The sequence below is a fragment of the Rhinolophus sinicus genome, linkage group LG07 (assembly GCF_036562045.2).
Source record: "Rhinolophus sinicus isolate RSC01 linkage group LG07, ASM3656204v1, whole genome shotgun sequence".
NCBI lineage: Eukaryota > Metazoa > Chordata > Mammalia > Chiroptera > Rhinolophidae > Rhinolophus > Rhinolophus sinicus.
The window spans coordinates 24,196,158-24,210,846 of record NC_133757.1 but is presented as its reverse complement, the minus strand read 5'-3'; the positions used below and the strand labels follow the sequence as shown (position 1 = coordinate 24,210,846).

At 45.5% G+C, this 14,689-nt stretch overlaps 1 protein-coding gene across 1 annotated transcript in view; it reads left to right on the top strand.

The window, feature by feature from the left end:
- ABCC2 (ATP binding cassette subfamily C member 2) overlaps nucleotides 1-14,123 on the top strand; it is a 55,733-nt gene extending 41,610 nt beyond the window's left edge. Inside the window, exons 24-32 of the mRNA XM_019724878.2 lie at nucleotides 2,407-2,562; nucleotides 4,017-4,216; nucleotides 5,644-5,770; nucleotides 7,374-7,475; nucleotides 7,909-8,052; nucleotides 8,913-9,071; nucleotides 10,089-10,255; nucleotides 12,765-12,959; nucleotides 13,626-14,123. Of these exons, the coding sequence (XP_019580437.2) occupies nucleotides 2,407-2,562; nucleotides 4,017-4,216; nucleotides 5,644-5,770; nucleotides 7,374-7,475; nucleotides 7,909-8,052; nucleotides 8,913-9,071; nucleotides 10,089-10,255; nucleotides 12,765-12,959; nucleotides 13,626-13,755 (1,380 nt within the window). The 3' untranslated portion in view covers nucleotides 13,756-14,123. The remainder of the gene's footprint in view (nucleotides 1-2,406; nucleotides 2,563-4,016; nucleotides 4,217-5,643; nucleotides 5,771-7,373; nucleotides 7,476-7,908; nucleotides 8,053-8,912; nucleotides 9,072-10,088; nucleotides 10,256-12,764; nucleotides 12,960-13,625) is intronic.
- The last annotated feature ends 566 nt before the right edge of the window (nucleotides 14,124-14,689 follow it).

Below are 14,689 nucleotides of genomic sequence, written 5' to 3'. Positions count from 1 at the left end.
TCTTTTGTTCACTCAGCGTGCACATGTTTCTTGAGTACCTTGTGTGAGGTCTCAAGGAGCCTGGGGATACAGGGATGAACAATTGTGGCCCTTTAAGTAGCTCATCGTCTAGTGAGTGACACGGCCAAGGAAATAAAGGATTATAATAGAATACAGTAAAACCAAAATAACAATGATGTGTACAGTGGTGTTCCGAAAGTACAAAAGAGTGACAGAGAAAAGAGGTATTGTCTCAGTCTGGGTGACAGAGGGTAGGAAATGTCAGAAAATGTGACATGAGTTAAGTTATAGAAGTTAGTCAGGGAGATGGTGGGGGTAGGGAGTGGGTAGGTGGCAGTAGAAGCAGGATGACAAGAAGTTTCTGCAGAGGGAAAAACACAAGTAACCGCACTATCACTGGGTGTAACATAAATAAAAGGGACAGCAGGATAACCCTTTGCTTGGTCTCTGCCTCCGTTCCTGAAACCTCCATCTTTGATGCTTTAAGAATAAGCAAATTAGGTCCAGATTATGGAAGAGAGCCACCTGTCATTTTAATAAGGTTCTAAAACATGGTATCCACCTACTGATGTTCCTGGAACCCTTATCAGTCATTCACTCATTCAGTCAGTCAACGACATTTATTAGCATCTTCTATGAGCCTTAAGAACTGTACTAGCCATTAGGATGCTCAAGAAATGTTAAGATTATAGACGCCAGCTCTCTTCCAGGGGCCAGACTGAACTCATTGATTCTTAATGCATATGAGATGGAAATTTCAGGAACAGAGGCAGAAACCAGGCAATTCTGAGTAATACTCAACTATTACCAGCACAGTTTCCATTCCTCTATAGAAGAAGGGACACACATTTTAAAATGTCTGGGGAGCTCTGGACACTTAATTGTTTGGTCCTGGAGCAGACACAGAAAGGCTCACAGTTCACAGCCAGGTCCTGGGGACATGGTGACTGTTCTATAGTGGGCAGATGACTGGTCCCTATTTATTAATTTCCTCTGGGACAAAACTAATGGGCATGATGTCATTAGAGACAACTTCAGTAGGCTCTCTGCTCTTTAAGAGAACCTTAAAAGGCACACCATTTTGGATGGAGAGATTTCTCACAGGAATTTTGCAAAGATTGCAACTCTTTTTTGATATTGTAATATAGAATTCATCTTCTGAAAAAGAGAACACAGAAATCTTTCTGTGAGTTACTTAGGCAGCAGTCATATTGTGTTAACTGCTTTTTCATGAAAAAGGAAACTGTCATGAAATTACACAGTGAGTTTTGTGGGGAACGTGGCTCAGGCCCATAAAGGAGAGTTTGATCTAACTCCCTCCAGAACAGATGGCTGAGCCCTTAAGAGGAGATTAAAGAGTAGGTGGAAGACAGAAAGACAGAGAATCTGTGCCAGGTAAGGGTCAAAAGTAATATACATAGAACTGATAGCTGGTGAGGATTTCTTTTTTCTTCTAATCCTGAAAATATTATTTGCATTCTGATGTGACATTGGGAAGGGTACATTGGACTCAGGAGTCATCCACTCTTCAGGGCTCTCTTGGGAAACTGTTATCCCTTACCTTCTTTGGAACACTCCAGAGTTAGTCACATATTCCTAAGCCTAGAATCAACTTAATCTAAGAAATATAGGCAAGGGAAACCCAAAATATAAGCCAGGTTTCCTGTGTATACTAAACCAACCATCCATCCATCCATCCATCCATCCATCCATCCATCCATCCATCCATACATTTGCATATGTATTCATTTATTCAACACGACATGAAGGCAATATGGTAGTAAGACCCGTCCATCATCTCTGGGTTCCTTGGTAAGGACACTAGCCAGGCAGGAATCACATTTAATCTATACCTCCCTCCCCTCTTGAAGCTCTGTGCTTGGCAGAGGAAACAATTTCCTAGGTAGAGAATGCTTCTTCTGTCAAAGGTGGGCAACAGGGCTTCTTGACTGGAGACTCCAAACAAATGTTTATTGAATGTGTTATATGCCAGGCTCTGTTCTAGGTACTAAGCAGAATTAGGACCTGTGTAAAGTTAGAATAATTGAATTGGCTGTAGGAGGATTTACCTCATACGGCTCTATTAGCTTACAGTGGTTATGAATGCTTTAATAAACTTGACAAATAGGAATTTCACTGAAAAGAGTACAAACCTTTGCCAAGTCTATTAGCATAAAGGTGAAGGATGGCTGCCATATCCGTTTAGAGGGTTTAGAAAGATGAAGAAATTACAGAAATGAGATTGGTTTGGGGATGAATAGAATATTGCAAATGACTGTCATGAAATGGTTACATGAAGGCATCATTGGGAACCCAGAATTGAAAAATTTCCTGCTGGGCTCAGGAAGATGTACAATGTCGTAGACATTCCTTCGTATACCATCTCTTGTGATTATGTGTCCCTAGGATATTTCCACCGTGGATGACACCCTCCCCATGTCCTTGCGCAGCTGGATTTTGTGCTTCCTGGGGATCGTCAGCATCCTTATCATGATCTGCACGGCCACGCCGGCCTTCATCATCGTCATCATCCCTCTGGGCATCATCTATGTGTCTGTTCAGGTAGGTTTGGAAATGGCTAGGTCTCCTTTCCTCTCAGCTTATAGAAGCCCAGGCTCCTTCCTGAGCATCTGCTCGTTGGTTCATTGCTGGTCACTTGTTCCGTTCCAGCATCTTTGTCGTTCAGTCGCGTAGTGATACACGGAGGAGTCCTTAGGCGACTGTCTCAAGCTGAAGTGTCAGCACCATTGGTGTATGAGTCATAGAACATTCACCTTAACTGCTGCCTCCCTAGAAGCTTAAGCGGGGCGTATTTATGTTTAGATCCAAGGCTACTTTGAGGTTGCCTCTGGACAAAGTCTTGAAGCTCTGTGAGCCCCACACACGAATGGTTAGGTCATCGGTTACTTCTAGAAGAGTCATGCTCTATGGTTGCTTCCTTGGTTGGCTTAGGCTTTCCTATGTGGCTCAATTCTAATGTGTTCTTGAGGGAACAGGTAGTTTGAAAGCCAAGCCTCACAGGAAAACTGGAGCAAGGGGAAAGGGACTCCATGTCCCTATTAAAAACTGATGAGGGAAGGGAAGCTGTGGAGAGAACTCTTGTCCCACCAGTGAGTTACCTTTGGGATGAACTGTTCACCTCAGGAAAACACTTCTGACCTTGCAGGCAAGAGCAGCCTGTGGCCTGTGGAAAGAGGTCCCCTCCTGGTGTTTGTACTGAGTTCCTCCTCAGGTACATTGTCATCTTGGCTGATAGTAATAGCCTTTTAACTGCTAATAACACTAACAAATAAGAAGCTGGATCTTTGAGAAAACTTCCAGGTATAACATTTTGAATTCTGACCTTCAAGTGCCCAGCTCTCCCCTGGTTTCCTCGTGGAATCTAGTAGCACCACTGACCCATCCCTCCGAACCTCACCCTTCAGCCCTCAGAAAGTTGGCCTGCACTCTATTACTTCCAGTTCTGGTTCTTAGACCCTCACCATTCCACAAACTTCCAGAACTATCTTTACCTCCACACATCATCGAGGCACAGTTTGGTCTCTTACTTGTCTATCCAGTTTTTATCCAAACCTCTGCGTACCTTTTGCTGGCCATTTCCTGCCCGTATCCATTTTCCACACCCCTTGGGTCCCAGCTGCATTTACAAAATCCTTTTGGAGACCATTTTTCTAATGACTACAAAAACTGTCCTTTAGACAATATATAGGGATTCTTGGGGAGAATATGGGTTAGGCTGACAAAACTCCTCACGTGGTTTAGAAGTTCAAACCTCTAAGGCTGTGGTATAGCCCCCTTATTCTGTTCCCCACCACGCTCAGATCGTCCCCCCAGCCCCTTCCTCTGGGCCTCTCTCATCATTGCTGCAGCCAGAGGTGAGACTGGAGGCTTCTGTCCTGTTCAGACGTGGGCTGTGGCCATCAAGGTGAAGAACCCTGCGTCATGGGCCCAAAGGAAGAGGTGTGGCATACACAGCATAATTGTGGACTAACTGACTCTTTACTTTTGGGGTTCAGATTTTTTATGTGGCTACTTCCCGCCAGCTGAGACGTCTGGACTCTGTCACCAGGTCCCCACTCTACTCTTTCTTCAGTGAGACCGTGTCAGGTTTGCCTGTCATCCGTGCCTTTCAGCACCAGCAGCGATTTCTAAAACACAGTGAGGCACTGATTGACACTAACCAGAAATGTGTCTTTTCCTGGATTATCTCCAACAGGTGAGGCTTCCCTGGGTATTCCCCAAATGTGTGCTTTGGGGTCCTGCATGTTTCACATTAGCTATGGGAGAGCAGGCACGGCTAACCAGTCACTCTGGCTAAACACATGTAAGTAAAGAGAAGAAAGTATGAGCCAGAAATTGGGTCCCTGTATCTGCTCTGCCATTTACCAAACTGGTGAGTTGCTTTCACCTCTCTAAGGAAAATCTCATTTTCTTTGTTTTCATAATGGCTGGTATAAAATCCATCTCAGGCTGATGGTACAAAGCAAAGGACATCTGTGAGCATTTTGTAACCCACGTGCTGCACGCATGTTGGGTGAACTGGACGTTCTCTGTTTGCTTCCCTGAGAATGGATATGCGATTCTCTACAGGCAGGACAACTCTTTGTAGGGTGGCAAAGAAAGCAGAGGTTGGAGGGAGGAGAGTGGGAATTTTCAGGTAAAGCCAATGATGACAGAAATGGAAAGCTCACATCCTGTGAGGTGAGATTCTTCATTCCTCCACCGTCACTAGACCCTGACAAGAAGTGGTATGTCCTTGAAGGAGGAAGATCCTTGCAGAGGAAGTGAAACTTCTTGAGTGGCTTCCACATTGTTTTGAGGTATTAAGGGCAGGCTAAAGATGCTCAGTATGGTTTGGAGAGGTCAGGAATTGAATTGTGAAGATATTTTATTTCTTAGTACTTCCCAAAGAAAAAAACAGGCATATAAGTCAATCCTATCAGACCCTCATTGTAAATATGTATCATATTTACTTGTACACATGCTAGAATTATTGGTGCAAATTTATTTCAATACATTTTATTTGGGAAAGTCAATTTTTATAAACAATGTCTATCTAGATCCAATTCAGTTCTCTACAAAGTCCCAACCTGTCTTCCTGTGATCGACTTGCACCTAACTTCCCTCCCCCTCCATCTTCACCTTTTTAAAATCATGAAATCAGACAGGATCCATTGAACCTTGCTACGGTGCTTACTTTCTCACCTTACATATGGATTTCTATGGCATATTTCCCCTGCCTAATTGAAACAAATCACTTGGAACACTTGTTAAAAATGCAGGTTCCTAAACCCCAACCTAAGCCCCCGGAGTCAGAATCTCCTGGGCAAAGAGTCCAGAGATTTTTTTTGTTTGTTTTTTGCATGAATTTGTTTATGTTTGACAATTGCCCCCAGATGATTCTTATGATTTGGCAAGTTTGGGAGACATTAAACCATAGGATTCTGTTAGTTTAGCAAACTCCTCTAGTGTCTTTAAAATGTAATTTCTTTTCTAAAATCCAACTTAAAAGACTTCAGGAACACATGGTATAGTGGAATCCAGCCCTCTGAGAATGTTCTATAAATACGTAGGTTGCTGGGTAAGGTAAGGAAGTGCATACCTCTCAGTGACACCTCTTTCTCTGATTCTCTCGCCCTGTAGGTGGCTTGCAGTTCGTCTGGAGCTGGTTGGAAACTTGATTGTCTTCTTTTCATCCTTGATGATGGTTATTTACAGAGATACCATCAGTGGGGACACCGTGGGCTTTGTTCTGTCCAATGCGCTCAGTGTGAGTCTGACGGTTAGGAGTTTGGTTAAATGAATGCACTTATTCTTAAGTTAAGTCTAGAGTCTACCTTGGAGTTCATGCTCTTGATTCCTTTCTAGATTCAGAGGCGCTACAGGAGACTGAAGTTCAAACCCTGGTTCTGTCTCTTACTCATTGTGTAACCCGTGGACACGCTTCTTACCCTTTCTAAATAGGTACCACTGTCATCTGGAAAAGTGGGCATACGTGTTGTTGCCCTTGAGTGAAGAGAGCAAGTGCATATGATTCCATCTAGTAGTTCCCTGTCTCTTTGCCTCTTTGCTTGAGTTTGAGTCTAGTCAAAGGAGACTACATTAGTTTCTTTTCCATAATATAACAGTAAGCAGAAAGGCTTCTGAACATGTAACTTCTCGGAGGTTCATTTTCCATAGATCACAGAATCATTAAAGTTCTTTCTAGTGAAGAACACAGAGGCCAATAAAACTACAATGCATCCGCAGCATGACAAGAGAATAAATGTTAGACTTTATTTCTCAGCACCTAAGACAGTGGCTGGCACTACAGTCGTTGTTCAACAAATGACACTCATTGAATGAGTCATTTGGCCACCTCTCACCGTGTCTTTCTGAACTAATATATTGGAGGTTTGCAGAGCTACCAGCACACACTGCATGGTGCTGTCTTCAGTAACAGTTAAAGAGGACCACGACGATTGTGGTGGGTACCCAGAAAGACTCTGTTGTCCACCGGAATCACTCAGTGCCTTGTGTCAGGGCCCCTTGATCCCCCCATTTCTAGGCTTATTAACCTATGGCTGATGGGGCAAATACAGAGCTATGAGACTGAACCGAAACAAAAATGTTCAAATATCACAATTTCCTGGGGTTCAACCTACACAAAGTGGTTGCTCTTAGTCCCCACAATCCTGCGTTCTCCTCTCTAAACAACATTTGCTCACAAAAACTCCCTGGTTTGAGTCTTTGGCTGAAAGAAACTTGCGTGTGAGTAAGCCACAGATTCTCTGGGCTCTAGACAGGCCCAGATCATGAGGATCCTCTTACTCTTGGTTAGATGCATCTTTGTAATGGCAGGAAGGCAGCTAGAGTTTATCAGGGTAAAGAAAGAAAGGGTCCATGTGGATGCCCCACCTTCAGGGCTGGGTTCTCAACCGAGCTGTTGTTAACTGAGAGCAGAGAGGAGAGACAGCTCTTTGGAAGGCCTTTTCCTACCTTGTGTCTTTTCTTATGCTTTCCCTGTATGTAGAATGCTACCCACCACCCTTTCCACAAAGAACACTAGGCTTACAGGCAGGAGAGTTCTGTTCCCATTCCACCAACTGGCAGCCTCTCCCACCCCAGCTTTAGCCCCAGACTACCCCACGCTCACATTGCCTGGCATATAAGCACAGCACGGTTGAACACTGTGTTGGTCTCCAGCCATTTGATGCACTGGTCTCATTTCCTCCCTCAAGGAGGTGAAGATTGTCACTTGTACTTTCCTTGCTTTCTCATAGAGTTCGGCATAGTGCGAAGTAAAAAGTAGGCACCGGATTGAACTCGTGGTTTGATTAGTTGCGTTGGTTTCTGAGTCGGAGATGATCTTTAGTCTTCTGGTTTTACTGTAGATCACACAAACCCTGAACTGGCTAGTGAGGATGACATCAGAGATCGAGACCAACATTGTGGCTGTTGAGCGAATAACTGAGTACATAAACGTGGAAAATGAGGTAAGGAGAAATTAGAGGAACCCAGGGATAAGGAACAAAAAACTTACCCCTTGAGAGAATCTTCCCCTTGTCTAGAGATTACACGTGGAGTTATAAAGGTTCTCCCGAAGTGTCCCTTGCTCTAACTCAAGGACCCTATTTCTTGAAACTTAGAATAAGACATGGTTTGGGGGAAGTCGGGTCTTAGAATGCACCAGGTTTAATGGTGGCTTCATTCTGGAGGTCCACTGAACAACCTCGTGAGACAGAGTTTCTGTCATTGAATAGGGTGGGAACCTCTGGAAGTCCTAGTCTAGTTCAGTCTATTCAATGCAGCTGCCCACAGGCAGCTGGGACACGGCTACCCTCCTCCTGCTCGGCAACATGAGTCCCATGGGGTCTGTTCAGCAAGTTGACTCCGTGTAAAGCACTTCTCCTCCTGTTTCCTTGCCAGGCACCCTGGGTGACTGATAAGAGGCCTCCGGCAGGTTGGCCCAGCAAAGGGGAGATCCAGTTTAACAACTACCAAGTACGGTACCGGCCTGAGCTGGATCTGGTACTGAAAGGGATCACTTGTGACATCAGGAGCTCGGAGAAGGTAGGTGGAGCTGAAGAAAGGCCTGGATGCAAGTCCTTGTGGTCAGAGGACTGTTGGACACAGAAGTGCTGAGCCGCTGAGCTCTGGGCTTGAATCCCTCAGATGGACGGAGAGGAGCAGGGCACGTCCTCCGCTGGGGAGGTGTAGGGACATAGGGCTACCACCAGAGGGCAGGATATCAACATGGCATCAAACAGACTTAGGGGACTGTAAGCGCTTTTCTGCTCAGCCCTGCCCTGCCTCTCTGCTGGTATCGCTTCTCCTGAGGCTGACCAGGGCTCATTTCCTGTAAATGCCAGGCCTTGTAGAGAGCAAGTGAGGAAGCAGCTGGCCTGCAGGGGAACTGGTGACAACAGCAGTGTGGGGGTTCTCCCTGCAGCCAGAATGACACAGTTCTCTTTCTGGTCTGTCTGCAAAGTCCTGCACCCTCCTATGCTGTTCTTGTTCTCCAGCGGACTTGGGATCTGACGCAGGACCCCACAAATGCCTGGATAAGGAAGCTTCTCAGGGTCTGGTCCTTACGTGATGGCAGGCCTGAGCCTTCCCCTTCTCCTCACTTCTAGCCAAGGATTTCTTTTAAAAATCTATCATTTCCAATCATGATAGTAACAACTTCTGATATGTCCATTTCCAACAGTCACTGGAGTTCTCAGCAAGCAACAGTTTAGGAGGTGGGATGGGAAGACCATTTTCTTCAGCCATCTGGGCTCGTTTATTCCCCACCGAAACCAAAAGCAGTTTAATATCTTAGAGATGCAGTGGCCTATCACCGTCTCTTTCCACCTGTGATTGTGACTGCCCCAGGCTAAATTTGTATCCACCAAGAATTACAGGGTGAGCTAACCTGCAATTCTTTACAGATTGGCGTGGTGGGCAGGACAGGCGCTGGGAAGTCATCCCTGACGAACAGCCTCTTCAGAATCCTAGAGGCTGCTGGTGGCCAGATCACCATTGATGGGGTAGATATTGCTTCCATTGGGCTCCACGACCTCCGAGAGAAACTCACCATCATCCCCCAGGTGAGCTCTAGAACTTACTGTGTCACACACAGCGGGGGACAGCTAGTCCTGCAGAAAACATGTGCGTTTTCTTCTTCATGTGCATTCAATTAGCCGTGTTATTTCTGCAGTCCCCTCAGGGTACCTAAGCTATAATAGTTCCTTAAGGCACATTGTTTCCAAACTTACAAAAATTAAGTTTTGCATTTTGGGGACTATGCTTGTGTGACTGCCAGTATGTAACCAGTAGGTGGCAGCAACACAACAGAAGTCAAATAGAGCAGATGATTATTTAGCATTTCTAGAACCCATCATGGTTCTCAAGACCTTTGCAATCAGCATTACATAGCAGTTGTGCCACTGAGGCTTGAAACTATTAAGCTTTATATTCCCCATTTGAGATGGTTAAAAGATAGGGGAGGGAATTTGCTGCATGTTTCTGCCAGCAGCAAGCCGAATACTTAGCACATCAGCAAGAAAGGCTTCCCCTGGGTTTCCTCCCGACCCCACAAATAAGGACTGCCCTGGAGGCTTCTTGGGGGTTTGTGGGTCCTCATTAGAACCGCTCCCCCTCTGCTCAGTGCAGCCAAGTCTCCGGGGGTGGTTCGGGTTTGTCTGGTGTTTGCTCAGTTTTTCCTCTCCGGCCTCTTCAAAGGCATAATAAATCCTTCTCCTGTGATCGTACAGCCCTTGTCCCCTTCACCTCCACACCATGAGTTTTCATTTGGGAGTGTGGGACATATCTCTTCCCTTCTTAAGAGATGCTGTTGGGGCAAATTTGGAAATCCATAAAGGAATCTCAGAATGAGAAACAAAATGAAAATAAGGAAAAACAAACCAAGAACTCCTCTTAATCCTGTGCTTAGCTCCCCAGCTGGCAGCTGCTCTAAGCCTGCAGCTGGGAAACCTGGCGAAAGCTTGACCACTAAGCAGCTTTCGCTCTCAGGCCAGTCCTACTCGCATTCTCCTGGCCATGAAGCACTGCTGGTCCCTTTTCTGTCATTAGCCCCAATAGCCCCCTCTTCCCTTGACTTGCAGGATCCCATCCTGTTCTCTGGAAGCCTGAGGATGAATCTAGACCCTTTCAACAACTACTCAGATGAGGACATTTGGAAGGCCTTGGAGCTGGCTCACCTCAAGTCCTTTGTGGCCAACCTGCAACTGGGGTTGTTACACGAACTGACAGAGGGTGGTGACAACCTTAGGTAATGGTTCATAACCCACTTCCCCCGCAGGCAGCAAGAGGAGGTGAGGGGAGCGACATCTTTGTTCCTTGTGCTAGGCGGAGCCTGGCATCGTAGAATTTTGACTCTCTAGGCCTAATTCCTAATGTGTAAAGTGAACCTGTTGTGAAGATGATATGATAGAACAGATGTATGCATCAAAACTCTTTAAACCCTTTGTGGGTACATGTGCCCCCACGAGACAATTACACAACGTGAGCTTACATATCCCGCCATTGTGGAGGTTTTCCACGTAGCTGTTTATTGCAATCAGGATGAAAACAATCCCAGTGTCTGGTCCAACCCCAGAGCGCCTGATTTCATCGCTATGAGGTGTGGACTGGCTGTGGGAGTTCTACAGCATCCCCGGGGTTCACTGCGGGTATCTCTGTTCTGGTCTCAGAGGCAATGTCTCAGGGGCTTGCAGATGACGGGGATGTGGGCTCTGAAGTCCGTGGGCGTCTGAAACACTCTGACTAGCCCAGAGACCCTCTTGGTGTCACAGTTCTTTCTACCTTTCCAAAGCATTTCTATGTATGCTGACACTTCACACTTCTGGCCTTCACTATGTGCTTTCCTGTCAGTTAATAAGTTGACCTGGCATTTTCCCTATGGCAATTGGGTATTTCCCCCCACACATGGAAGTTCAGCCCTCAGCCACAGCCCGCTGCTCGGAGCCCTCTCTTGCTCCAGTCCCGGCGCCTTCAGAGTGGTGGGTAGGGGCCCGGACCACAAGCAGGTGAAGCTCAGTAACTCAGTTAATGGACAAGCTGCTCTGGCTTCACCTGGAAGCTTGTTATAAATGCAGAATCTCGGGCTCTTGGCCTGAATCTGCGTTTTAGTAAGATTCCCAGGTGATTTTTATGTATATTACAGTTTGAGAAGCACTGCCTAGAGCATTGATGCTTAACTAGGCTGCACACAGAATTACTCGAGAAACTTTAAAAAATCCCCAGACCAGCTGAATCAGGGGCCCAAGTAGCTTCAGCAGTGGCCCCAGGGAACACTTACTTGTAAGCCTTGGTATGGAAGGCCACCATATTTGGTTTTTCTCGGCAATGGATCTAGCAACTGGCAGAACTCTAGGCTTATGAAATAGACCATTCAAACATTCAGTCAGCAAACATGCATTGAGCGCCTACTACATGCAGGCACCAGAGATGCAGAGGGAGATGACCCAGACACAACTCCCGTCCTCCTACCTAGCGTGATGGAGAAGACCGACTTCTGAGAATAAATGCTGTGTAGTAAATGCTGCAGATGTGGGGACACGTGGAACCCTCTGGCAGGATGTGATGGGGTGGGGGAGCTTGACACTTCCAGTTTGTAGGAACAAAAAAAAATCACACCATCCTTCTCTGTCCATGCTGGGAAACACCAGTGCTGTGATTTCAGATCTGGTTTTGGGGTGTTGAAACTTAAATTTCTCTGATGAGTGATCAGAGATAGGAGATCAATCAGCCTGGGGGAAAAGACAGCAGTCTAGACCCAAACTGGTGCCTCATCAGCAGCCAGTTATACTGTATGAAGCCCAACTGAACCAGGCCGGAGTTTGGTACAAGTTAAGGAAATAGTTTTAAAGTTGCCTTGGTTCTTACAGAGAACAACTGGGGAAGTTCATCTTGGGTGACTTCTCATCTCCTGCAGAAATTTTCTTACAGAGAACTACAGAACTTTGGTCTAGCCACCCTCTGTTTAATTTGTTCCCTAATGGCCGTGGCAGGAAAGAGCAATTAGCGAATTCCTGAATATTTCCTCCACATCATTTCCCAAAGCTTCTTTATGTAAGTAAGAGGTCCAGCCTTCATTACCGGCTTTTAGCAAATTAAAGCGATTTGCATTTTACAAGCATATTCAAGTTCCACATACATTGCATCTCACACCAAGACATCATGTTCATTAGAGAGCTACATCCCTAATCGAGGCAGAAGGACTTAAACAAATAATTAGCCTTGAGACTACAATTACACATTAAAATAACAAACAGATTTGCTAAGGCCACTAAGAAATACCACTGGGGCATTCTGGTGCCGCGTCATCCTATATTAATGGTGTCAAGTCAAATACTGCTGAAGTGAACTGGGAGCATCTGTCTCCTTTTGGAATCGTACTGGGATATCACTGCAGCCACATGCAAAGCACTATTCCTGGGCTAGTGTTTTCCAAACTGGTTAAACACGAAAATCACCTGGGTGCTTATTAAAAATACATGTTCCTTGGCTCCTCCCCATTCTTTGAGTAGAGCGGGGCCCGCAACATGGAGATTTAAATGAAGTGCCTGTGGTGGGACTTCTAATTAATTGGGAAAGGTTGGCAAATATTGCCCGTGGCAACAGTGAATAGCTGGTGGAAGAGGCTAAGGCATTCTGGGGGGATTTAGGAATGCACGTTCTCAACGTCTGATCTGGAATAGGAAAACTGTCCCCACATCCCGCCCCAGCTTGCTCCTTGGTCCTTCGGGCTAATGCTCGGTCTTTTCCATTGGCTGCAGCATAGGGCAGAGGCAGCTGCTGTGCCTGGCCAGGGCTCTGCTTCGGAAATCCAAGATTCTGATCATGGATGAGGCCACTGCTGCAGTAGATCTCGAGACAGACCACCTCATCCAGATAACCATCCAGAAGGAGTTCTCCCACTGCACCACCATCACCATCGCCCACAGGCTGCACACCATCATGGACAGTGACAAGTGAGTGGGGGAGCGGGGCGGCAGAGCTTGATGGATACAGATGAACCCTTTGACAACAGTAACAGCCTCAGCCGTGAGATATCTTACAGCAGAAGGTTTAACCATCATTTTACTGATGAAGAAATGGAGGCTGGGAGATTTCAAGTAATTTGTCCCAAATTATACATCAAGTTAATGAAAACCAACAGGGTTAAGAGTAAACTGGAAAACTGTGTGGAACTATAACCGAATATGGGGAGGTGGGGACATAAGCCAGGAGCGGCAGAAACTGACCACAAACCTTCCCAATTAAACTGGGTCTCAACTGCTCCCCCATAAACAGTTTTCTGTTCCTTCCGTCGCTGACAGATTACATGCCACATGGGAGTAACGTCAGTAATCTTAGAAACTGTTTAGAGAGGATAGGCTCCCGTAATCAATGTGTATCTTTAAAAATAAGCTTATGTCAACGGACTCATACTGCATATATTCTTCTACTGATTCTTTTGTTTGACATTACGTACGGAATTCACCCACATTGGTGCAGACGGCCGTGATTCATGCATTCTCACTGCTGTGTAGCCTGGTACGAATGCTGCACCACAACTTAGTCCTGGTAATTCTTGTAACTGCCGAGATTTGAGATGCTGCTTTCTAAGGCTTGTCTTTCCTTCTTCCTTGTTTCAGGGTAATGGTCCTAGACAACGGGAAGATTGTAGAATATGGCAGCCCTGACGAACTGCTGAAAAAGTCTGGCCCCTTTTATTTTATGGCCAAAGAAGCTGGCATTGAAACTGTGAACAGCACAGCTTTGTGACAGCAGGTCCCATGGCTTACAGAGGAGTATAGCGGTCATTCCTTGTTTCATTTTATTTTTGTGAAATATAGCATACGTCCAGAAATGTGTGTAAAATGTACATTTTAAAGAAGGATCACAACCTTCTTTAAGCACCATGTACCCACTACCCAGGTTAAGAAAATGAATATTACCAGCGGCATCAGAGAAACCCGGATGATCCCACTTTGGTCCTACCTCCTTGCTACCCACCCCCCAGAGACATCACTATCCTGAATTTCATGATAATTATCCCCTTGCTTTTCATTTTAGTTTTACCACTTCGTATGTATCCTTAAACAATGTGTACCTTTTCTCAAACTTACGTAAATGGCTTGACTCGTACTGCATGTATTTGTCTATGACTTTTGTTTAGTATCATTTTTGAGAGTCATCCATTTTGATGCACGTGGTGAGGCTGGGTCATTCTCACTGCTCTGAGAATGGCAGTGTATGAATACGCCTCCGTTAATCCTCTTTGATGTTGGTCAGCAGTAGGATCATTTCTAGGGTTGTTGTTGTTTTTCCTATTATGAACAATACTGCTGTGAACATTCTGGTCTATAATTCCTGAGATACACATGCAAGACTTTCTTAGGGTATAATGTAGGGATGGGGGGTATCACATGTTTACATGCGTACACTCGGTAATGCCAAGCTGGCAATGCCAATTTCAAACATTTTGTCAGTCTGATGAGTGTGAATTGGTACCTCAGTGAGGTTTTAATTTATAGTTCCTTGGTTACTATTGAGGTTTCAGTGTGACGTTTCTGCTGGTTCTTACTCGTGATGTTTTATTTCCTTGTGAATTTTTACAATAAGCTGCTCACTCACCTTAGCATTTTTTCTGTAAACATTCTTTGAGGCTTGAGTTGAAAGCTCAGCTATCCTAAGAGAAATCCTAAAAGCGTCTGCC